The 26,931-nt window shown below is 31.5% G+C and overlaps 1 protein-coding gene across 1 annotated transcript in view; it reads left to right on the top strand.

The window, feature by feature from the left end:
* Positions 1-13,538: 13,538 nt before the first annotated feature.
* The window catches only part of LOC149479825 (limbic system-associated membrane protein-like), a 52,427-nt gene continuing 39,034 nt past the window's right edge, over positions 13,539-26,931 (top strand). Inside the window, exon 1 of the mRNA XM_089707415.1 lies at positions 13,539-13,740. Coding sequence (XP_089563541.1) covers positions 13,668-13,740 — 73 coding nt within the window. The 5' untranslated portion in view covers positions 13,539-13,667. The remainder of the gene's footprint in view (positions 13,741-26,931) is intronic.

Genomic DNA, 26,931 nt, shown 5'->3' with positions numbered 1-26,931 from the left:
CCTACCCATACTACATACTTACCACCTACCACAATAGTATACGAGTTATAATTTACTAGCTGTGCCACGCGGATTCAAACAAATTACGTGCAATAGCAATAATTTCTATAGCACATGTGCCCTTCTGAAATATTAGCTACAGCAGTGGCAAGTATCATCCAAATCAATTTGATTATAGATGAGATTTTTGGGAGAAAGAAACATCCGACCATACTTACAAAGTTCTACGCTAATATTAAAAGTTAAATCATATAATATTAGTGTATGAATAATGGCCAGTTATAGCGCTCTCTGATTATACATATTTTGTAATTTTAACTGACAGATAAACTATAATCACAGATAATAATATAATACTATAATAGTAATATAACAATAACAGAATATATCTTGAAGTTTTGTCTGGTTATGTCTCCTATAAAGTTTTAGTTGGTAAGAATTTTAGGCAATTAGAAACGGCTAAAACTTCTGAATATCTATCCCCTGCGTATTTTATACACCACTGAGACCAATTTCCGTCTCTTCTATGAGACATAAACAAATTTATTAATTACCCTCACGTGACGTCAACGAATTATGGTTGTGTTTTATTTATTTTGCTTCCCCGAATTCAAATTTCACTTTATACAACAAACCTTCGTGTTATTAAAAGATCCTTTTTTGCTAACGGGGAGGAAATCTTCTAAAGATACTCAGCTGTTGAGGGAAAAAGCAGAGCTTGTTCCCACGACAAGACAGATTTTAGTGGGTAAGAATCCCTTTTTACCGACTAAAATCTACACTACACTAAAATCTTCTCGGTGGCCAAACCCTGAGTGAAAGATCCTTAGGAATTAAATTTGGCGCTTGTAGAAATATCAAATAGACTGTAAACAGTATAGTATAATCGTAAATGTAGACTACGATACTCTTTATCAAAATTCTGGCTTAAAATATTATGCTCATGCTGAAAATTATGCAAAACGCATACTTTAGAAAACATCATTATATTATAACATGGAAAAATCTTCCTTATAAATGTCCATTATCAAGATCCAATCAACTTTATCAAGCTCATCTCAAACTAGAGCGATACAATTTTTCCCTAACGCAGCCTTAACCAGTAGCGCGTCTTCTAATACGTTATAAATATTCATAGTCATAAGTAGCTTGCCTATTGAACGTTTAGAGTTAGCCAATATAAGTTGATCCGTTGGGAAGCCCACAAAACATCCTATTACATACAAATTAGCAAGACACCGCGGGGCGGGGAGGACAATCCTATACTGGTCGTCTACATATTACCCCGGGAATGGATTCCGATACACATTATAGGATATTTCAATACCGTATTTATATTTCCTTTGGGAACGACACGGTATTAAATCTCGGGCTGTGAGATTGTTTTGAGGGCGCCTACGTTTCCGCGCCTGTCAACAATTCCGTTGTAATCGTAAATATTTTATTTGGTTTGCACAACAGTAATATTTGATATGGATGTATTGGATTCGAGATTCGTCGCAGTTGCGCCTGAAAAATACCGTCATCGTATAAACATGGATTTCTATCTAAATATGAATAGGAAATGTACGTTGAAATATGAATTTGTTTTTATGATACTGAAATACGTTAACAATAAACTGTTTTCGCGAATTCGATAGAATTAAGTTATATTGGAAATTAATTTAAGCATGAATAGTTGTTATTTTGTTTGTATTTTGGGAATAGAACAACGTTAAATTTTTATCTATTTTCATCGTTTATTATTATTTTATTTGTGTACATACCTACTAGCATAATATTTTACTTATAACCCCAAAGTTTCCTAAAGAAAATTCGTATTTTAAGCCAAAAATATCTGGGTTACGAAAAACTCACTTGCTCTCATTGATACCAATTTCGTAAGATCCTTATAAGTTTCTATAACAACATCGTGATCTCATTTTGGGTGCAAACGATATTACACTTTGCTCAGAAATTCTCATTATCCCTTATTAACTCATTCTCCAGAAGACTTCAAGAAAACCGATTACATAATAACTACAGAGGCATTTATATTATATAGAACCTATGTAAGGAAGTTAAAGATTTCTATGAATAACTTTATTCTGTGGTTTCTCTCACGCACACGCAGTTCATTAATAAAAATTATCGTGTTCTCTAATTTACAGTTTTATCCATCTCTGTACCGAAATTCATACATATCTGATTGGCTGTTATAAATACGGCCACAAATTCTTACAAACTATCGTATTTTTATATTACTACCCAAGTGCTACAACTTTATCCCGCGGCTCCACCCTCGTTATACCTATTCAAATAAATAGTAACTCATGTACTAATAAATCTCTAAACCAAAATATTCCATTACAAGAAACATCCTCAAAAACTTTCGAATTAATAATAGTAGGTAGTAGGATAGGAAAATAGGACAGAAGATGATCACTAATAGCGAAAAGTAAAAAAGAAACTGCACCAGACTCCCAACCTCAGTGGGTAATGGAAAAAGTATGAAAGCACAGGATGGGAATAAAGCAAACAAAAATAAGGAACACTTAATTTGCCTTGCAAGTTTGCGCTATTTTAACGCGTAGGAAACGAGAGATTTTGTATATTAAGGGGCACTTTTTTAATCTTTGGATAAAACTTTTACGTCCGATTAAGTATTACACAATCACATAAAAAATAACGTAAAATAAATAAAGTGACTTGGTAGTATCCAAACGATAGTTACAATTTGGGAGCTTTTTTCATCGAAGGTGTTTTCTTTGCTAAAGTTGTCTTAAAGATTTTTTACTCACTTTGAACCTAGTGCCACCTCTCACCTCATATTAACATTCAAATAATAAAAAAATCAAAATGTTAATCACATTACAGAAGTGGGAAATGAAATGATCAGTTAAAAAATCTCTATATATAACATCAAGCGGGTAATGACCTGACTATAATAATTATAGCAGGAATGTAGTAGGCTCACCTAGGAGAGTACGGTTTATTTTCTTTAAGAATACCTCCACGTCCACGTCACATACCTTTAAAGGATATGTACATAAAGAGGTCCCCTGCGTCTATTTCACATCATTTAAAGTCCAGGAGAGGAAATCTCCAGTTTCTCTTGCAATTACATTATATTCGCTTACCGTATGCCATTTACCAACCGGCCTGGCTTACAAAGGCTTGTGGGAAAGCGAAATACATGTAACGAAAGCTCCTATGAAACTTGTTTTGACATAATAGCTGGAACTTCGGCAGTTAGCGCGCCTAGACATTTAGGACCGGTCCAAGTTATGAACAGATGTCATTGCTTTTTATGATGTGGGTGAAACTTACCAATTTCCTGTTTGTATTTTAAAATTGTTGAAATTGTATGATTCACATTTCTTCTACATTAGTTTATGTTAGATTGAACTATTCGACAAATAATTTATGATCTATTTTAAGAATAACCAAAACAATTCTGTATGTAAAGTTTTTTTTATCCTTGACGCAAAAATACGAATTTCAAGCCATTGCAGCTGCCTATTTTTGTCGAGAATCCTCAATTTTTTTATTTATCTTGTACAGTGCCTGCATTTACAGATGCAGTCAACTTTAAAACACTTCCTTAATTGTGCTTGTACAACTTTGTTTACACTATTACAGTCTACTTATACCACAGTCACTAAAAACGCTATCAGCTTATAACTTACAGTAATAAATTTGGCCGTACCTGGCCACGTTTGGTGGATATAACGGGTTCTCCCCACTTAGAGTATGGTCTCGTCCTAATGACCAAAGTTCTGTCAACTTTACATATGCGTAATTACCCTTACATTTATGAGACAATATTGTTATGTGATGAACGTGACCGTGTTCTTGTTTATCGGTTTTCATTGAGTATGTTGAATCACTAACAGTTTATTTTAAAAAAAATGTTTTGTAAAATAATTAAAACGACATCAGTATACAATATTTGCTACAGAGGTTTCATACTAAAGATAATATTATGTTAAAAATAGTAAATTCAAAACCAATCTAAATGCACCATGTAAGATTAATGAGTTGTATTAATAGTTTTAATCTTTTTGTCTTTAATATTTATATTCGATATATTTATAGATAGATAGATAAACAGTTTATTCCAAGAAAAATATTAGATATTTAGAAAATGTAATAAACAAACAACGACGCATAATATAGCAAGTCATCTTGATAAATATTAAGTGTGCGATGTGCGTGTGGATTAAACAAAATTAAATCTATAGAATATTACAATAACAAAATTATATTACAACTAGATTCCGCCCGCGGCTTCGCCCGCGTTTTCAAAGGAAAACCCGCATAGTTCCCGTTCCCGTGGGATTTCCGGGATAAAACCTATCCTATGTGTTAATCCAAGTTACCCTCTATATGTGTGCTAAATTTCATTGTAATCGGTTCAGTAGTTTTTACGTGAAAGAGTAACAAACATCCATACAAACTTTCGCCTTTATAATAGTATTAAGATAAAAAATAACAATTTTGAACAAACCTCTCTATCCTCGCAAAAATCGTTGTAATTATTCCTTGCAAAACACATAACTATCACATTTTTACATTCTATTTTATTTAAATTGCGAGGTAACGCGTTTGTGATAGTGCTCTGAAGATCAAGCAATTTCCTGAGCTTCCTGTTTTATATTCATATTACACTTAAAATATTATATTTTGAGCACCTGCAGTCTGCACACTAAAAATATTACGCAACACGTAGTTTTACATTAAAAATGCTAGCTTATAGCTTTGTTTTTCAAACTTAATAAGAATTAAAATTAAAAGATCTTGGCTCTATAATATTCTACTCTAAACTTTTAAAATAACTTTTTTTACAAAGAGGCACTGAGACACAAAACTCGCAAATTACCTACTAATTTTTGTCTCCACCATCTACCATCTTGTATCATAGAAGGTTACTATTAACAGGCTTGCAATGATGAATGAAGATAACTTAAGAGGGTGAGCCAAGACGGCCGAAGTGTCGTCCACAAATCAAACCGACCGCAGGACACTGGCCCAATCCCGTCATCTATTTTGCTGACCCTCCTATAGCTATTGAGAATCTCGATATGTCTTAGGAAGCAATACAGGTACTAGTATATGATATTATATGTGATACAGGTAGTATACATGTAATACAGGTAGTGTAATGTAATATAAATGGTGAAGTTACCTTTAGGAACAGTAAAGACGGTGTTAGTGTAATAATTACTCGTTATTTAATTATTGACCAACGTTTGAGCAAAGAGTCCCGTCATCTTATTTTTGACACGAGGGTCTCCAAATTAAATCAAAAGTATAGCTTACCTCCAATCGAAAAAAATATTTCTTATCTATAATAATATTGTAAAGCTGAAGAGATTGTTTGTTTGTTTGTTTGAAAGCGCTATAATATCAGGAACTACAGGTAGGATTTGAAAAATTCATATAGGCTAGGTATATATTATCATCTTAACAAGACCAACATGATCGGAGAATTAATGCCGTTAAAAATACCGGTAAAATCGCCGGACACAGCTAGTTGCACTATAAATTCTTAATTTATAATATGATTTAATATAACTCTTATATTTTGAAATAACAAACACATTTCAATTTTGCTTAGCCACAAACATCTATATATAGAAAAATTGAATGCCGACATTCAATATGTTTATCCACTAATACATATAATATGAAAACCGTTTACGGCAACGAGTTAGTGATTGATAGTGTTATTGTTGACAGAAATTAAATGTATTACGATAAAATGGACGATATTTGTAACCGATCGCTCTACGGAAAAATTTCTATAATATTTTATGACCGATGCTAAGGCTCGTCTCGACAATAGGGTTTATACATCACTCGTGGTTTAATATTATTGATAGCGGTCTTTCTTGAGAATGTAATATCGCTAGGAAAAATATTTAATTACAAAAAATGTTTTAAGGAAGTAATTTTAAAGATAAGCTAACTTTATATTGGAGGTTTTGTGTCTTCAATAGATTTTAGAAGAGCTTTATGGATTGTCAAAAGCTCTCCAAGTTTTAAAGTTTAATATGGTAAACGAATAATGAAGAAACATACATATATCTTTTATATTCTGACGTTGTTGATGAATCATTACATAAACGTAAAAAATTACCTAATATATCCAACTGAAAAATACGTAAAAACATTCATATTCCATAAAAACTTCAGCACAAAATTAATCAATTGATATACCAAAAATATTCAACACTTCGAAGTTAGAAAACACAAATTAGGTTTCAATATTTAATTTAACCAAGACATTGGAAGCAATACTCATATAACTCATGGAACATTCTCGAAATTTCTATACAAAATATTCAAACTTATCCTGTTTATTATTCATAGTGTTGTTAAGTGATACTAATAAATTATAAGCTTCGTTTATGACTGTTTGTTCAAGTATCCCATTATATTCCCCTCTTTCCATTTATAATGTCAAACAAAAGTGATGAAATTCCCCTTATAAAATAATTAATCTCGAACGTCTATATCGTGGGCACATAAAAAATTCATTATTTTGTGCCGGTTTTATTGGCGACGATATAGCCATAATTTCATAACAGTTATGTTGTTCAAACCCTATGTACTATACCTATTCGTATATAACGTAGATTGTATTTTGCAGGGTACCTTGGGTTTATGTATTGTTCTTCTGTACGTGACATGATGTTCTCTAAAAATAAATGCAGTTTTCCATTAGTATATTTATTCATCATCATCATCAGCCCATATACTTTCCTACTGCAGAAGCATATGCTCCCATAGGGCAAACGGGTCTCTTATGGGGGGCATATTATTACTATTTTAGTATCTACATAAGTATAATGTTTCTATATTTTGACGATATTGCATTATAGACAACTAGCGGTCCGCCCCGGCTTCGCCCGTGGTACATATTTCGCAATAAAAGGTAGCATATGTTCTTTCTCAGGGTCTAAAGATTATCTGTGCCAAAGTTCATCAAAATCGGTGCAGTAGTTTATGAGCCTATTCATTACAATCAAACAAACAAAGTTTTCCTCTTTATAATATTAGTGTAGACTAGCTGTGCCCCGCGGTTTCACTCGCATTGCTACGGTCCTGTTGGTTTTAGGGTGATAATAATATTATATTATAGCCTATAATATAACCTTTCTCCATAAATGGGCTATGTAACACCGAAAAAAGTTTTCAAATCGGTCCAGTAATTCCTGAGATTAGCTCGTTTAAACAAATAAACTTTTTAGTATTCACCATTTGAATAGTTTTGGAGTTGTTTTCGTAGCTACATAGTTGTTTTACAATAGAGAAAATAAGTTAATTGGGTTGTTTTTGTTTTCTAACAGTTGATTCACAGCTCATATAATAAATTACTCGGCTATTAACGATTTCTAAGAAATCTAAGTCACATAAATTGTTTTCTCCAAATTCATTTGCGTGTTAACACAATATAAATATTATGAAATATACCTATTATAAATATTGCAAATATAATTATTTTACCTTCGAAAGTTTTACTCGTATTTGAGCTAACTAAAAAGAAATGTAGAAAAGACTATAAATCTTATATATAAAAATGAATCGCAAAATGTGTTGGTAAGCGCATAACTCGAGAACGGCTGAACCGATTTCGATAATTCTTTTTTTATTATATTACCACGGGCGAAGCCGGGGCGGACCGCTAGTAATAAATAAATAAATCATTTATTTACACCATTATAATATGTTACAAAAACTTAATGTCCTTATATAAAAGACTGAATATAAAAATTAAATAGTCCTTATTATATCTAATAATATGTTATTTTAAATGGAAATTTCTAGGTGCGATTATATTACTTACATACATTTTTGTAAAAAAAATAAACAAAGTCGATGTACTAAAATTTTATGTGAAAATGTTGTATAAAAAATCTATAGCATTTACCCAATTTTCTTTTAAAAAATCATTTGTTTTTTTACCAAGTTAACACAAGATACAATGATACTAATACATACAAACAGACACAGTAATGACGAACATCAATTTATTCTTATACGAACCATTAAATTTATAATAGCGTTAATTCGGTTCTTTTATAGCGTTGTTTGCGAAACTAATTGACAACAGTAATAAAATGTACGCACGGTATCATGAAACCATGTTCGTAATGAATAAATTTCCATTTAAAATCAGACTTTTAAAAGCCTATGTGAAATATGAATTTCATTAGTATTGCTTTATTACTTTACTCGTGGATTTTAAAATTGGCTAGTTGTTTTATTGAATTGTACACAAGGGAGTGGTATTCCGTATTTTATTGACTGACCGGTTGGCTTGGTTGGTTGGTAGTCCCCTGCCTTCCAAGCCAGAGGTCGTGGGTTCGATTCCCACCCGGGTCAAATACTTGTGTGATGAACATAGATGTTTGCTCTGTGTCTGGGTGTTAATCCATACTAATATTATAAATGCGAAAGTAACTCTGTCTGTCTGTCTGTTACTCAATCACGCCTAAACTACTGAACCAATTTGCATGAAATTTGGTATGGAGATATTTTGATACCCGAGAAAGGACACTACTACTTTTTATTGCGAAATATGTACCACGGGCGAAGCCGGGGCGGACTGCTAGTTATCTATATAAGTATGTATTTAAAATTATATATATATATATATGTATGTTTATCAGCCATCTGGTTTCCATAACACAAGCGAAAGCTTAGTATGGAATCAGATAATGCTGTGTGTGAAATTTGTCCTGAAAGATTTATTGGGGGGGCAAGTATCTCGCCTCGCGGCGGTGTGAAAAAAAACTCCTAGATAAAGATATATTATTATTATTATTGAAGATAATAATATAAATTAGTTAGTTTGATGAAGACTAGGTGCGTAGACTGTGGGCTGTGGGACTGTGGGCCGTATTAGTATCGCATATTACATGGCTGGTGATCAAAATATGAATTTGCCAGTCAGTTCAATTCAAGGCGTAAACTGTCTGGAAATAAGAGGTCATAAGGACCCTGCACTCCCATTTAAATGTCCTTTCAGGTTTTCCATTTTAATAACATCAAAAGCAAGATGATGGTATGATATTAAACTAATATTTGTATGCAAGAACAAACAGACATGTATTTTCAGTATTATATTTCTATAAGGATAGAATAATGATAATGATAGCTGGAATTACAACAAGATATTTATACATAACTATTTGATTGAACCAAAACTTGTTTGTTAATCCTATGCATTATTTCTAAAAGCTATTGAACTATTGCAAATTATTATTTGTACTTCGTAATAAATATAATAAATCAATGAATTTCCAAAGCAAACTATGCGAAACACGAATTTAATTCTTGTTTATTTTTACCACTATTGATATAAACATGACGAGCAACTTCCAAAGAGCTAAGTCACGGGTCTATGTATGTTCTATTAACACCATGTAAGGGCATCGATACAAAAACGTTGTAATGGGAAAAACGATTATATTGTATATACATTAAACCGATTTCTTAAGAAACTTCTGTGGTTTCGTGTGATCGGAAGCCTTAAAATTGATGACGCTTAGCGGTGGAGGTGAACCTTTTTATAAGCGACTAGCTGCTCCACGCGGTTTCACCCCCGTGGCTCCACTCCTGTTGGCCGTAGTGTGATGATATATAGCCTATAGCCTTCCTCGATAAATGAACTATCTAACACCGAATGAATTTTTCAAATCGGACCAGTAGTTCCCGAGATTAGCGCATTCAAACAAACAAACAAACTCTTCAGCTTTATAATATTAAGTATAGATTAATTAGTAACTTGAGATGTTTAGAAGTTGAATTAAATTTGATGTTTATTTCAAGAGAATTTATAATTGTTAAGTATTTATAACACGTTCTGTTCTATATTTAATTAGAAAATTTTAATGTAGTTCCAAAAATAAGAAATGTGTATGTATAATAAACATGCAATTAGGACCCTGTTTTAATTGCTTAACAGACATTATATTATGTTTATTTAATAATTATACACACATTGGTTTAATTATAATTGCAATGAATCTGGTATATGAATGAAGGTATCTTATCTTTTATTTGGGCATTTTTAACTTATTTATATTAGAAATACAAAATCAAAAACGGTTCAGCAGTAAAAAATAAATAAACAAGGTATAGTCAAAGCTATACCCGTAAATATTACTTATACAAATTGATTATAAAATGAATATTACCGTTTTCATTATATCACTTACCTTCATAGAAAAACAGTCATAAAAAATTGAAACACGTCATTAAAATGTTTGCAAGCCCTTCATAAGAGTAATAAGCGGCGGGAAAACACTTAGGTCGCCGTCGGCTTCTTCACAAGTAATCTTTTTATAACGTGTCATAACTTAAGAGGCTTAACTTAAATATACGAATTTTCTTTAACACCCCAAGTATTAACTTATAAACAAGGTCAAAACTATGATAAGCTTATAAGTATTGAAATTATGTAAAAACTTAGTAATAAACTGTTAAATCGACATAAATTACTTCAATTTGGATAAAATATGAGATTACTTTTAATTTATAGAGCATATATTTAATAAAATTATTATATCGTTCAATTATGTGGGATGTGTTAAAAATTAATTTTATAACGCTATTACATAAGATAATTTGCAAGAAAAAATGAAACTGCCTTAAGCAAGAATATTTTATCTCGATAAAGATCTCAACACTCAGCGTTCTCAAAAATTTGAAATGCAAAACTTCTTTCACAGCAGACTCGAATAGGACATAATCACAAAACCTACAAGCTCTTAGAAAAATGTAAAAAATAACCATAGTCCTTTGACCATTACAAAATGTGACTTACAAAGGCTCCTTTCTTAAACAAACCACAGTGAGGAGCGACACTCGAATTCATGAAAAAGGCGCAGGGTTTAAGCGTTTGAGTACAAACCTTTTCATGCAACGCTTCGTAGCATAGTCGCTACTCGCTACGTAGCTGTGTGCTATGGTACGCTCAGTGTGCTACGAGTCGGCCTACGAGGCGGACGTGACGCGCTACGGTGTCGTAGACGTTTCGATGTTGTGATTGAAAGATTAATTGTGAGTGTATAAAGGATTAACGATTGAACTGGTATACGGTTAGAATAATTACTATTTCCGTTTTATCCTACATTTCTTTTATGTTTGTGCAGATAAGTGTAATTGAAAGCGTTTTTTATTTCCGTGATTTACATATTAAAGGGATTGTATTTCGGTTTTAATACAAAGGCTACACTTGAAATAATAAATATAAAATTATACAGATAACAGTGTACACAATTTACATCTTCATTGCATAACAAAAAGAAATATTCGTTAACAAATTCACAAAGACTACATACACTATACAAAAAAAAAAACATTTATTCTATGGTCCCTGAATACATAATCCCTAAATAATTTTCTTAATTCCACTACAAGTTACACAAAGTTTATAATTACAATTTTGTTACATGTAAATTGACACGTGTAAACCCTTGCCTTTGTTTGTAATTAAATAACGTTGTAATTGTTTGACTAATTTTGTTTTCGAGTAAATTATTATTTGATTGCTTCAATCAAGATGTTTCGTAACAATAATATTAGAGTTTACTATGAGTCCTTCAGCAAAGAGGTTCGATCTAATTGTTTGCGATCAATTTGTCTGTGTTTCTAACAAAGGTTGGAGTTGAAACGATTCTTGTTTAAGACATATTTGATTGAATTCTGATCTTACTATTGTTCGTCAATTAAATAAATCACTTCTCAATTCTGTAGAGTCAATGTAGAGTAATATAATAATTAAAATTGATTTCTTGTCAAACGTTAAATATAATAATATAATTATTATTATTTATGAATATCTGAAACTAGACGTCATTTCTAAATAAGAAAATGATGATTAACATATATACAACTATTTATAAGAAAAAAAGACTGTTTAACGATGAAAAATTTAATCTCGTTGAACTCAATTTAAATTTATGACACAGCTATTAAGTAAATAAATTTTAAGTTACCAATATAAATAAAACCAAAACATCTAGATATCGTGCATAATTATGTTTTTAATCTATTTCTCTCCCTTTTTTGAACAGCCCTTGACTACATTCTAGCTCTCAGGGGATATGTAAATGAGTATCAAGATTCTATTCTACGTTCATATTTCATGTAAGATGTTAAATTTTGTCAAAAATATAAGATGAGAAACAGTTTAAGATAAGACGAATATAATTTAGTAAAATAATCTGATCAGTGCAGTGATTACTTTAATTTTTGTTCGATCTTAAGAAGATTCTACGAGTAGGTAACTACTTTATAGTGATAGTTTATGATAAAAAGATTTTTGCTGTTTTTTACGATTTTAAATGCATCTAAAAATTGTCTATTTTCGTAGTAGATACAACTTTTACTTAGGTAGGTACTTCAATTCAATAGTATTGAGTGAAATATTCATATATATTTAGCAAAATTACATTATGATTAATTAAAAACATCCCATTCATCATTGCTCTTTTGAATGTAATAATAATCTTGTTTTAATGACGTATAGTTTATATACCATATTATACAGTATACACACAGGAGAGTAATAAGACACAATAACTCGTAATAGAAAGCTTTCAAAGTTGAAATTTGACTGCATTTATAAACGGCCTTGTAACTCAATTTGATAATTGTGCACAGAGGTCAATGATCTGTACTTTACATTTTTATTTTTAGACTTCAATTACCGTAATTAAACCATTATTGAAGTGACTTATAAATTTACTAGCGGTCCGCCCCGGCTTCGCCCGTGGTACCTACATGTTTAAAGTATCCTATCTCTCAAGTTGGATCGAACTGCACATGGTGTGCGAATTTTATTATAATCTGGCTAAGAAAGAGACCATTGAGGACAAACATTGTGACACGAGATTTATATATATTAAGATGTTTTGAATGGACTTCTAAAAAAGTGGGAGGTTCTCAATACGACTGTATTTTTTTGTTTTATAACCTTAGAACTTTTAACTGGGTGAACCGATTTTGAAAATTATTTTTTATTTGAAGGTTAGTCCCATTTAAATTTGATCTAGTTCTGACTTTAGAAGGCGGTTTCGTTTTTTTGACAAGATAATTTAATAAATTCTGTCCTTTATTCCGGGTTGCCTGGCAGAAATTGCTTATAGCGATACCACATGTACATGTTACTACTTGAATCTATACTATTCTATATATCGTTATAAGAACTATATTGATAGTGCAATAAATATTTTTTCTTTCACTCTTACAAAATAAAACGCTATAATTACAGTAAAAAGCTATAAGTAAGTTTGTTTTTGTATAATATTATTTGATTCTTAAGTATATGTAATCTATGTATAATTACAGTTTCTTGTATAATGTACGTATTTATGCACTATCTACCTTTTTACTGATTTATTTTTCCTATACCCCAAGGTTGCCTGGAAGAAATCGCTTTTAAGCGATAAGGCCGCCAAATTGTACATTTATTTTAAGTTAAATATCGTTTTTTGTAAATTTTGTTTTTGTGTGCATTGTACAATAAAGTGTTTTCTATTCTTTCTATTCTAAAAATACAAACAGTACACATACTATACAGTAAACCAGATGCAGTGTAGAAACAGTGAGTAACGAACTAGAGTGAGGTAGTGATAAAATGTACTGTTTGAGGTGACTGAATAGTTTGCGGAATGAGGACGGAACGATCCTGCTTTTGGTCGATGCTGCAAGCGCTGGCTCTGTTGCCGACTATGGCTCTGAGAGGTAAGGAAACATGCTACTAATATAATTTATAATACCTATTACAATATATTATTATGTGCCCCTACGTAAGCTTAGATCTTTAAAATACGAAACAGAATTTGATTTTTTTTTTATTGGATAGAGTGGGTTTTACAGAACGCGGACATCAAGCTAGTTATATTATAAACGCAAAAATTGTTGGAGATGTTTGATACTCTTTCACGACAAAACCACAGAACGGATTTTGATGATACTTGGCAGGGATGTAGCTTATGTACCAAATAAACACGCTTTAGAATTACTTGTTTTTAACCATTTTGGATGAAACCGCGTAGCACAGCTAGTAATTAATATTTGGGTATACTAGCTTTGGCGGCTTCGCAGACGTTATCAGAGGAAACTCCCATGGGAATAAGTTGTTTCACCTTTGCTTTTTACCGCAAAAAGCAGTCAATATCACTCACTAGCTGAACTCTCTCCAGATACAAAAATCATACCATTTAATAGCGCCATTGTGACGTGAAGGAAAGACAAACAAATAAAAACACATTCGCATTATTTTGTGATAAAAAAAAAAATAATAATAACTTTATTGACATAAATAAATAGGTACAGCTTATATATGAATCCATAGGCTCCTGAATTAGTTAAATACTGTGTCTCAGGAGCCAGTGATATTAGTAAGGTTATGTCGTAAAATCAGGGCGGCTATCTATCATGTACCTACCCAATTTACGGGTAAATATTGCCATTTGCAATTTTTTTTTATTTTCTAATTAGATGAATGAATTTCGAACATTTACCTACCAAGACTTGTTTCTTTAGACTGAGATGTTAGAACAATGATAAAAGTAGGCCTTATTCCTTTTTCTTACCTTAGGCATTTATAGAATATATTTTTCGAACTTTGTTTAAGAAAATATTTGTTATAATTATTAAATCTATGTTTTGTAGAAGAGAAATCAGGTATTATAGAAAGAATTGCTATCTCTATATATTATTATTAAACGTATTTTCAGATTTCCTAAGAAAATAAACGTAATCTAAAATCAACACGGTCTATATGAACCTTTACCTCACGTAATAATACAATAATATTGTATTACATCATTACATACTTAATTTATATATTTACTATGTTTATCTTTAACTAGTTACCTACATTACACAATTATTATGTACTTTAAACTGTTACAAAATAATAGGGGTGAACTATCATGAATTGGGTCAGAATCGCATTTGGGTATTTACCACAAAAACCGCATATAAATTCAGCATTTACCACAATACTACAGAAGATTCGTGTAACCTATTATACCTTAATGAGTTATCAGTGACAATTTATATAAAAATATGCATAATATGTATAATTTTTACTGTTACAGATTTTTATTATTTATTTAAGGTTAATACCTCATCGTATCTTTATTACAAGCTCTGCCATGCGGCTTTACCCTCATTGCTCTGCTCCTATAGCCTAGAATATGTTAATCCAAGATTACCTATTTATAAGCGGTATTATATAGGCTATAACCTATAATATGTTAATCCAAGTTTCACTCTATGTATGTGACAAATTTCATGAAAATCGGTTCAGCCGTTTTTGTGTAAAAGAGTAACAAACATACTTAACTTTCGCATTTTTAATATTAGTATAATGACAAGCCGCTTGCTTCGGTTTCTCACGGGTCAACTCGGTATAAGAAATAGCTTTAAAAGTACTAATGAAATTCATTCAAGAAAGTCATGCTTATTTCATCACATTTTTCTTTTTCGGTACACAGGGAAAGTATTATTAGATAGAAAATATTATTATGTCTATCTAATTATGTAAAACATCTATTTCAGGAAAGAAGCTTTCTCATTGATTGTGTAGGTATTGGTGAAAACATAGAGATTACCTATTACAAACAAATTATAATACAGATAATTAGAATCGTTTAATAAATAAATTTATCATTCAGTAATTAAAGCTTTTAGTTTCTTTATAAAAGGGATGCTTTTATCTCAAACAGAATCGAGATTTTACATAACAGAAATTGATCATAAGCCTATAATTATAATATTTTAAATACTTGCTATTTATATTATAATACTATAATATTCATCTTTTATAGTATGTGATATTTATCTCTATACCTACTTTACTATAAATAATGTTGAGTTTGTTTGTTTGAACGCGCTAATATCAGGAACTATTGGTCTGATTTAAAAAATTATTTCGGTGTTAGATAGCCCATTTATCGAGGAAGACTATAGGCTATATAATATCATCACTCTAAGACCAACAGGAGTGAAGCCGCGCGGGTAAAACCGCGGAGCACTGCTTGTCTTATATTATCAGCAAGCTTGGCTTCCAACATAGTGACTGTGAAAGTTTAATTAAGTTTATATACAGAAAAAGAAATTAAATTAGATCAACAAGTTTTTTATACGTTAAAATATCTATAGTGGGTGTCACTGTTTGATTCAGGATGACAAAAAAGATTTTATTTTTAGCACCTCTTCTAATTTCCTCTCAATACGGTATTTTCCCTGTCTTAATTTAGGCAGATCATTTTTCAATGAACCGTTAAGGACAGTACTTAATTATTGAAAAAGTTTTAATTAACATTGAGACAAAAGTAATTTGATAAACAAAAATCTATTACTTTTAGCTTTAATCGTTGCTTAAATGAAGACTGCTACATAATATAAAAATACATCAGTGCTTAGGATCCTAAAAAATACTAAACCAATCAATCAATATCATAAATCATAACATACTATATTATAATTATTTACCAGAGTTACGGCGAGCAACTTCAGAAAGTAGGTACATAATACATATAATGTTGTCTAATGTCTATAGATACATTAATATTTTTCAACATACGAAAGCAGCCTACACACATCCCTACTTCGATTAAAAATTGAGCAATTCATAACCAAATATATATCGAACCGAAGCACTACCACAATTCTCTATATCGCATTTATTAATAAAAGCCACAGATATTCATGGATTTCACGGTCAGAACTCATGTAATAATCCATACTAATATTATAAATGCGAAAGTAACTCTGTCTGTCTGTCTGTTACTCAATCACGCCTTAACTACTGAACCAATTTGCATGAAATTTGGTATAGAGATATTTTGATACCCGAGAAAGGACATAGAATAAGTTTTATCCCGGAAATCCTACGGGAACGGGTTTTTCTTTGAAAACGCGGGCGAAGCCGCGGGCGGAAAGCTAGTTCAATATATATACGACCCTTCGTAAATTATACAAACGCACACGACGGTTTACATGGTCATTAAATTTTAAAACATGTGTCATGTACGTTTAGTCAAGCAAATACGTATTCGTAGTTATTATTAAATATCTAACTCGATATTTGTTAATACGTTTCTAGCGTGTATTGGTTCCTGAAACAGACACATTGAAATAATGAAGTCCTCACACAAACTATGTATTAAAAAGTTTTCGTGTAACAGTGTAGATTGACAAATAGTTTTGATTCTTTTTAACACATACTACAATTTTATAACTTGTTAGCTTTCCGCCCGCGGCTTCGCCCGCTTTGTTTAAAACGTAATAAATTATATACTAAAACCTTTCTCTTGAATCACTCTATCTATTAAAAAAACCGCATTAAAATCCTTAGCGTACCTAGTTTTTAAAGATTTTAGCATATTTAAGCATAGGGACATAGTGACAGAGAAAGCTACTTTGTTTTATACACACGCGCATGCTACGATCCGCGATCCGAAATTTGTCGGTTTTTCGACGAACACAAAGGGGCAAGGAACACGACTACGGGAGGTTCGTAGTGAATGCGCGTTATGAGCGCGCTATGCGTCCACACCAGCAGCGAACATGCAATGAAAGGCAGAATGTTACATTGCATGTTACGTTTCACCAGTCTGGACCCGGCATTAGAAGTGATACAAGTTTTTAGTTCTACATACTTATACTTGAATCTATTTCTCGACTTAACCCTTGTTGTAACTTGTAACATACAAAATTCAATTCAGTTCATTATGACCTTTAACTGCATGGTAATGTTAATTAAAATAACCCATTAAGAATAATGCGACCTGTGGTGAAGGCGTAATTATGGCTATAGATGCCATTACATGTATGTCTGTATGTATGTATAGATATACTGCTGCGATGTTAATGGCTACCCGGGGACTGTAAGGATGTTGTTGTATTTTCCTATATAATATAGGAATAATGCTTATTTATCTGCTAGCTTTCCGCCCACGGCTTCGTTTTGACGAATACTTAAAAATTATATTCTATAACATTCTTCATGAAACACTCTATCAATAAAAAAACCGCATCAAAATATTATGCAATTAAAAAGAGAATTTACATATCCTCATGTATGGATTGATGTCATCTACTATATAAAAGTAAGTCGGGTTTTCCTTCTTGACGCTATAACTCCAGAACGCACGAACCGATTTCCACGGTTTTGCATTCGTTGGAAAGGTCTCGGGCTCCGTGAGGTTTATAGCAAAGAAAAGGTGTCTCTGGTGGCGAAACGGAGTTCGCCGGGTTTGCTTGTGAAGTCATAAATTTTATTATGTACAAAAATTGTAAAAATATTAAACAGTTTTTACCAATTACATAATATGTAATATGACGTATTAAAATCCAAATGGTAAGAGCTCTATACGTTCATACTCTATAATCTACAGTCTACACTAATATTAAAAAGAGAAAAGATTTTATTGTTTGAAATTAACGGGATCTGAAACTACTGCACCGATTTAAATCTACATTATCCCTGATGATATAATTTAGTATATTTCTTTAGCTTAACAAAGCGGGCGAAGCCGCGTGCGGGAAGCTAGTAATAAATAATAATATTATAATATAGTAACGCAAAAGAAAATAAATATCATACATGTCACACACATAATACTTAATACGATCCTCTTAAATTACTTCAAGGGCCGTCCTAGAATTTAGATCAGCGTTAACCAAGAACCTTTCTCGCTATACTAAAATATATCTTGAAAACTTTTCTATTGTATTGTTATTTCCATATTTCCATATCAAAAAGGGGATTGGGATACATTGAAAAACCGTGAATTTGACTCACAATAATCAGTCTTTCATCTTGGAGCGCGATCTGAATTGCTTTTCAGGTGGCTTTCTAGGTCCGATTGCTTTTATCGATACTATCTTTTAAAATGTTTCATCGATCTAATTTATGGAATTAGAAGCAATAGGTATTGTTTAAAATTATAAAAGGATAAACTGAACTTATTCCATAAAAGTCCTTTAGAAAGCTGATATATACATACATCAACTACCTACGTATGTAAATAAATAAAATAAACAAATAAATATTATAGGACATTATTACACAAATCGACCTAGTCAGATAAAATCGATAGAACAAGTACATTTATATCATTTCGTATATAAATGAGTTACAGAGAAGTGATGATTGCTTCTTGGTAAAACAAGATTTCGGTATCGACGCTTATTACATTATAGAGAAGTCCTCTCAAGATAATGTTGTTATCCAATCTAAAAATAGAAACAATTACCACTTATTTTTATAAACAAGTACACAATTACGTAAGTATATAAGTATTATAATTAGATAATACTGTGTTAATGGGAAATAAATATATAACAAATAGGATCTGTATAATATAATAGTTAATTATTCACAGAATAATTTATTATAATTAGAGACTTGATAGTTTATATTTAAGGAATCATTTAATTATGTTTTACATAATACAAAAAAAAATAGAAAAAAGCTTTCTAATAACCTTATTAAATTAATAGGAAAGAGTTCAAAACAATTTTATTTCTGTAATTTCTCAAAATACCGTCCCGTCTAAAGCATAGATAACAGTATATAATATTTTTTTATTCTAATAATATCGAACAATCGAAAGAACATTAGAATTGCAATAGTGACCTTTTAATACACCCTAGCAGCTATGAACTCAAGTGTGTAATACATTGGTGGCCCAGTAAGCCGCTATAAGTTGAACTTATGTTCAAAACTGTAAATGTAGACCCCACAAACGGTTAGACCCGATAAATGGAGCGAGCTTTGTAAATGATCCTGGAGATTTTAAGCATGTGGCTATCGTTCGCTATTTCGCGTAGTTTTATAGGAATGGAATATTTTGAATGTTATTTGTTTTATGGTGAACTTGGGTGAAAGAGTATGGCCACAATGGCACTTTGTAAATTAATGTTTGAATATATTTTTGGTTCCGTCGTAAAACTGGTAACGGATAAATTAAATAGAAGATTACTTATTTACTTGTTAAGCGACTAAAGATTCTGAATTTTGAAAGCCTTTGGAGTAAATTGCCTATATTGAAACTTAATTAATAAATAATTCGATATTTATTAATCTGGAACTGTAGTAAATCCTGGCTGTATGGTATAATTTTTCAATCTAGTTTGAAAATCCTTATCAATTCCAATATGATATTTAATAAGCCAGCACACTGCACGAGAAACCTTCAGTTCATTATTTATTGTAAAATCCTGACTCACACATAAACCACACAATCCTGAAAGATTTATTATGCGAATTATCTCAAGAGTTGTTTCGAGTTCAGAAGTTTGTCATACTTTGAACAGAACTTCAAACAACATAGCTCGATCCAATTCCGAAGATAATAATATGTTAAAATATAAAAAAATGAAAATGAAAAATATATTTATTTCATACACTATCGTCTACATTACAAAGTATATCGTCACTACATTACAAAACGCTTTCTCTGTCCCTATGTATACTTAAATCTTTAAAACTAAGCAACGGATTTTGATGCGGTTTTGAAATAGATACCTAGAGTAATTCAAGAGGAAGGTTTTAGTATATAATTAAAGGATTTAGACAAAGCGGGTGAAGCCCGGGGCGGAAAGCTAGTATAGATAATTTTATCTTTTCTATATCGTCCTTATTCCATTTACAATTATCATAACGTATAACAAATTTTCGCAAAATAAATACGCAGTCTCATATAAATGTGGTTATGTTAATCCCTAACCCTTTAGCGCAATAAAAAATAATGGTGCGTCAATGTGATTAAGACCTCAAATCCTATATGGATGAAATTCTCGTTTCCAAATGTGTGTTAACAAAATCCTGAAATGGCTTTGAAATACATATTTTTTGAAGTGAAACTTCTTTAGGCGCGTTGAGACTAAAATTTCAAGGTCGCGTCATGGCAATACCGTCACGTCATGGAGTAAAGTGACGATTTTGGTATCTTTGAATCTTGTAAAAGAAGTTTCACTTCTGACACGTGTGCTCGGCAAACAGTCTCTCTAATGTTGTCTCAAACAGTTTTCGCTCACTTAATCGATAAAGTTTTTATTCATTTAATTGTGTCTTTCTGACTGTTCGCGATGAACTGAAAATTACTACACTGATTTAATAATATAGATTTTTTAAAGTTTTACTATGAAGGTGAAGCCACAGTCGGAACTCCAGTATTTGATATGGCAGAGAATTGATCTAAACAATTTTTTATACTTCTAAGACGTGATAATATAGGAAACCTCTGTACAATGAAGTCTTAAAGCAGTATTCCTTCCAGTATGGTAAAATGACAGCGCTATAAAGCGTCACAGCTCACAGCGCTATAAAGTGTGGGAAACCACACTGGAAATAATATTGCTATAATATAGTTACTCTCCTGATCAACATTTACCGGTTGTATAACCTTAAAAACACCGTAAGCATGTAACTAATAAATGAAACGTTCCAAATCGATTCCATTTCAACTAGTGAAGGCATTAGCATTCGGTGACAGGTGCGAGTCGCTCCACGTCGATATTGCGTTTTTATCAAGGCTACGTTTAAATTATTGGGGAGATTTAAGGGGTCAGAGGTGCGAAAAGGTACTTTTTGGATGAAGTTGTTCTTTGGTGTGAATGTTGTAAATGGATGTGAAGAAATGATCTGATTATTATTGACGGTATAGGTTTATAAATTTATCAGTCTTTTAGATTTTATTTTATATCAATGTCAATATAGTAGTTACACATAACATTTTGTACTGAAATCAAAATAAGGAGGAGGTTTTCAATTCCTTAGCGTAAATACTTTTATGTAGGTATATAAAGTATTTTTTCATCAGATTGTAATTTGGTTAAATTGATAAGTTAAAAAATATTAAAAACGTCCTAAAATCTGCACTTATAACATTAAAACGCTTAAAATGTATCAAAAAATATCGCATTTTATTCAAATGTCCCTGTCAATCGTACAATAATATCAAACAGGCCTTTCCGTAAACCTTAATATTCTCATATGACACAACTGTGACCCTACCCAAAGGGCTGTTCGGGAAAATATGGAAAAATAATGCAATTGTATTCGAGTGTTGGCAGCGATTATCACCCTTACTGTTCCTTTTGTCACCAAATAAAAGTTCCGTTGTATCTATGATACAGTTTTCCTAATTTACATTACGGTATTATTATTTTAGTATAAATTTGTTGTGGAAACTTGATAGAGTCACTTATATGATTATACATAGATAAGTGGGAATGAATCTTCATTTGGATGAAGATTTACGGTCAAGAGAAGATCAATGTTGGTACGCATAAATGGTAAAATGTTAATTTAAAACGGTTTAAACCGCTGTTTACTCGCTTATAAATTTATAATATCCCTGATTGCATGTGACTATTTTTCACGTTAACTTTCGTACAATATACGACATCTAAGCTAAACGGAACACATCAGAAACTAGGGTCTTATGTACATTTAACCCAGGTTATAAAAACCCTGTACCCATGAAACGTGATCACCTTACACCAGGCTGGCTAGAAAAGTTACGAAGTTAGTCGTTTGTTTGCAAGAATGCGCCGCTCGGTTCACGGCGTTCCTTTTATCCAATTACGGGATAGGAAAGGATTATAATTTTATCGGTATTTATTTGTGTAGGGTTTTATGGGGTTTTAAATTCAATGCATAATGTATACACACACAGTCGCATAGTTGATGATGATGACGTTATACTTTGTATAGCAATGAAGCACATCAAGATTAAAACAATGATACAAAATAACATAGAGGACAATATGTACGGATTAAACAAATATTTTAACTATCTACATCTTTGTTTCATGTTTGTTTATAATATTATCTTCGAAATAGGAAACTTTACTTTTACATTGGTCTTAAATCGTCGAATTAAATACCATCGTTAAAATGTTTACGGTGTGAACAAAGTGGTAAATGGGTCGCAGTTGACCCAAATCAGTTTTATCTTCCGAAGCTTGCCCATAAACAAGAACAATATACGTATTATATTACACATACCCAGTTAAAAACTAACGCCTTCGAGCCTAGTTCAACCAAAATGCCATAAATTATAATTAAACTAGCTTTCCGCCCGCGGCTTCGCCCGCTTTGTCTAAAACATAATAAATTATATACTAAAACTTTCCTCTTGAATCACTCTATCTATTAAAAAAAACCGCATCAAAATCCGTAGCGTAGTTTTAAAGATTTGCATACATTTTTTTTTATTTTAAGCATACATAGGGACATAGGGACAGAGAAAGCGACTTTGTTTTATACTATGTAGTGATAAATAAATCGTTTATTTTACGACCGTTATTTGTTACAAACATTTAATGACCATAGACCATTATAAACTGTTTTTCAGGAGTCATTATAATTAGAAACTTTTAAAAATAAGATTTTTCATTATATTCACTAGTGCGGCGTACCTCTCAGTAGTAGAAATTGTGACGAAAACTTTCATGATTATATTAACTTGACCCATTTTCGAGACGTGCTTAAATTTTAAGCTGTCTGTCAGCTTACAGTTTGTTTAATTGAGTAAATATTTTGTGTCAAATGTTTCTGGTTAATGGTTTTGTATTTCTGTTTTATTAATATTATAAAGAGCTATCGATTGTTTGTTTGTTACAATTTAATTAAGTTAGAAACTACTTATTCAACTGATTTAAAAATAATTCACAAAGCTACATATTTACCTAGATACATAATGTGCTTTTTTATAAAAGGTCAAACAACGCGAAGTTAGTAACAGCTCGTAATTATTGTTAAAATACAACATCACCAATAGGTAATGGAAATCAATTTAATTTAGGCAAATTTAAGACATAAATACGGTGATAATATCAGACCCGCGTCTAAGAGATTAAAACTTCCCAATCTTATAACAGCACATTACTTATAAGATAAAAAGTTGATAAAGTTCACCTGACTACGAAATATTTTCAGTCTAAAAAGTATTTAATTATACCCTCTTCAGATCGGAATATTGACATAAGTACGTGGCAAAGCATAGATCCATTTTATATATACTTATAACTAAAGAGTTTGTTGGGTTGGTTGAATTTCAGTAACTAAGGGTCCGATTTGATTCTTTTTTTTAAGTTAGGTAGTTTACCAATAAAATAAAAATAAATAAAATGGTCTTTATTTGGTTCTCACAACATTAAAAGGTTACAAAAACTTAGTAATACTACACAATGTACAGTAGAAGAACCAATGAAGGATATCTGGCTATATTATATCGTCATGCTAAGACCAATAGAAGCGAAGCAATTCATGTAAAACCGCGGCGCAGAGCTAGTTTCTTATAAATATTTAAAAGGTGAAGCTGGAGCTGACTAACGTTCATAAATATCTAGCTAAAACCATAATTTTGCTTTTTGCCTAGCCGTAGTTCTCACAGCAATTTAAAGGTTCACCACAGAGAGAGAAGAAACTAGAAAACGGAAAAATAAAAATTTACTTCAAATTCCAACGAGGACTTTTGAAGGCGATTTATATTTTTTATTCCATAATCATTTAGGGACTATAAATAAACAAATTTCTGAAGTACTGCGTTCTTGGACCTCTTAGACGTTCTTGAAAGAATGTTTTAAATAGCTCGTAAAATCGTGTAGGCGGAGCGGAGCGTATCCAGTTTTTTGTAATTCTTATATTTTACGAAATTACTCGAAAGATGAACAATATATCTAAAAGTTAGTGTTTTGGATGATCATGGGTGACTTTTATGGCTTATGTGGTTGGTTTTCTGGATTCATTTCCATGTACGGTCGAAAGAAAGACTTTTTTTGTTCACATAATTTTATGGTCATTTATTTAATGTTCTGTTGGTTTTGTCCGGATACTTTAATCATGTTTAAATCCAAACTTAATACAAAGCAAAAACGTACGTTATTGTGATAAATGAAAATCCCCAACTGATTTTTATTAACACATAGTTACATAGAAGATTTAGAGAAATACAACGACACTCAAAAAATTCCATGAAAAAGTAACTTCACTTTTAGTTCAAAACGTATGCGATTACATTTAAAACGTATAAATAATAGAAATAAATACAGAAGATTGCGTATAATATTCGTCTTACACGCTTCATACATATTTCATTTGAAAAGCGACGCATTTTTACACATTTTCCCCAAAAGTCTAAACGGCTTGACGGATTACGATGATTGAGGTAGCGTCATATTTCTTTGAAATACTTGGGGGTTCCACAAAAGATATCTTTTCATTTTGATTCTAAATACTGACATGAATCGATTTTTTACTTATTTCATATCCGTTTTTGTAAAGACATGAACCTTCTAATATTTTTAATAGTTTAATAGATAACAATAATCATTCATTAGTTCGAATAAATAAATTAAGATAATAATATACAAAGGACAAATATCAATTTTTGTTTGTTTGTTGCAGCTTTTCTGTTAACTATTATTCTGGCTATTTTGTAAACTATTATTCTGGTCGAAGATGACACGTTCTAGAGAAATCAGTCATTGGTCTATTACAAAATTTCGTAAACATTAACAGAGGATATTGTTGCATAGCTTCTATCGCGGGCCTTGAGCGCGGACCGAATCCAGAAATTGCGTAACGAAAAACCTCACGCTCCCCACTCCGACGGGCGCGGAGGTGTGGCTTGAAGGCATAGGATGCAATAGCTTTACCGCGGCAGTCCCCGAGTGCCACACGTCTTTTTTTATTTCAACGCAGGCAAAAACAAGACACACAACTTGTCTTTATTTTCAAATACATTTCAACGATGTACGCTTACCAAGTCAACAAACAAAACCAAAGCTGAATTAAGAGCCCATAATTTATAATTCTTGTCTCTCGAGTATCAATATCAAAGCCGAAACACAAAGCTCCCTGAAATAAGCATATTTCAATTTATAACTTCTAAATAGTCAAGTTCAACTTTGTTCTAACTTTGTAGCGGTAATAACAAAGGGGTTTGAGCGGAGTTTCGATTCCAAGTTCGCGATCTTAACTCTTAAGACCGAGTTATCAAAGTCTATTATTGATTAAACATAATGATATTATGGAACAATATTGGCTCTACGTACTGGTTAATGCAGTTTGTAGTTAGGTGTAGTCTGTTGGTGCATGCTTCGATACCTTGTTTTATGGTCTTGTGAATTGATGGATAGTTTACAGCACGAATGATTTTGGGTGTGAAAGTATTTAGTTCTTTATTTGTGTATGTATTATGTACTTATCGTCAGCCCTTACTTCCTTTCCTACGGTCGATGTGGAAGTCACATGTATTACAAAAAAATATTCTGAAAGTTCGTTAGAAAAAATGCAAAAAAAAGTTTATTTTAGATGCAGCTAGTAGATTTTGAACCTTCATATTCATTTATGAAAGTACAAGCAACAAAAAACTTTTATTTAGTCTGCACTGAGTAACTGAATTATTATTTACAAGAGAAATAGTTGAAACTATATAAGCTCAAGGCAAATTTTAATAAAATGGCCAATAATCAAACAAAAATGTTAATACGTGAACACAGTTTATGCCTACAAAAAATATGTAAGAACTTAGTAACTATTAAATTAATAGATACACACAAAAACTATAACATAACAGTGTAATTCAAAAAATTCGTAGACCTATTATAATATTACATGCCTCATTACAAAAAACCTACCCAATTATGTAGGATAAAATAATCAGCTTGAAGACTTGTTAAACTCGAAAAAGCGTCTATAATAAAATTTATTTTCGTCTGAAGAATATACGGGATCTGATTTTTCGGTAAACCGAATATTGGCTTCTATTTCTGTCTTACAAAAACAAATTACGTTAATACGTAAAGCCATTGTATTTGCTAAATTCGATAAAAAGAAATCCTATCAAAATTGAATTTTTCGTTTGTCGTTGAAGAGATTGTGATAGCCCATTAGGGATA

The sequence above is a fragment of the Colias philodice genome, chromosome 19 (assembly GCF_061535455.1).
Source record: "Colias philodice isolate Cphi_HAF_F1 chromosome 19, ilColPhil1 Martin Lab GWU primary, whole genome shotgun sequence".
In the NCBI taxonomy this organism is placed as follows: domain Eukaryota; kingdom Metazoa; phylum Arthropoda; class Insecta; order Lepidoptera; family Pieridae; genus Colias; species Colias philodice.
Note: the sequence above shows the minus strand (reverse complement) of the source record. Positions and strands in the feature narration are given on the sequence as shown.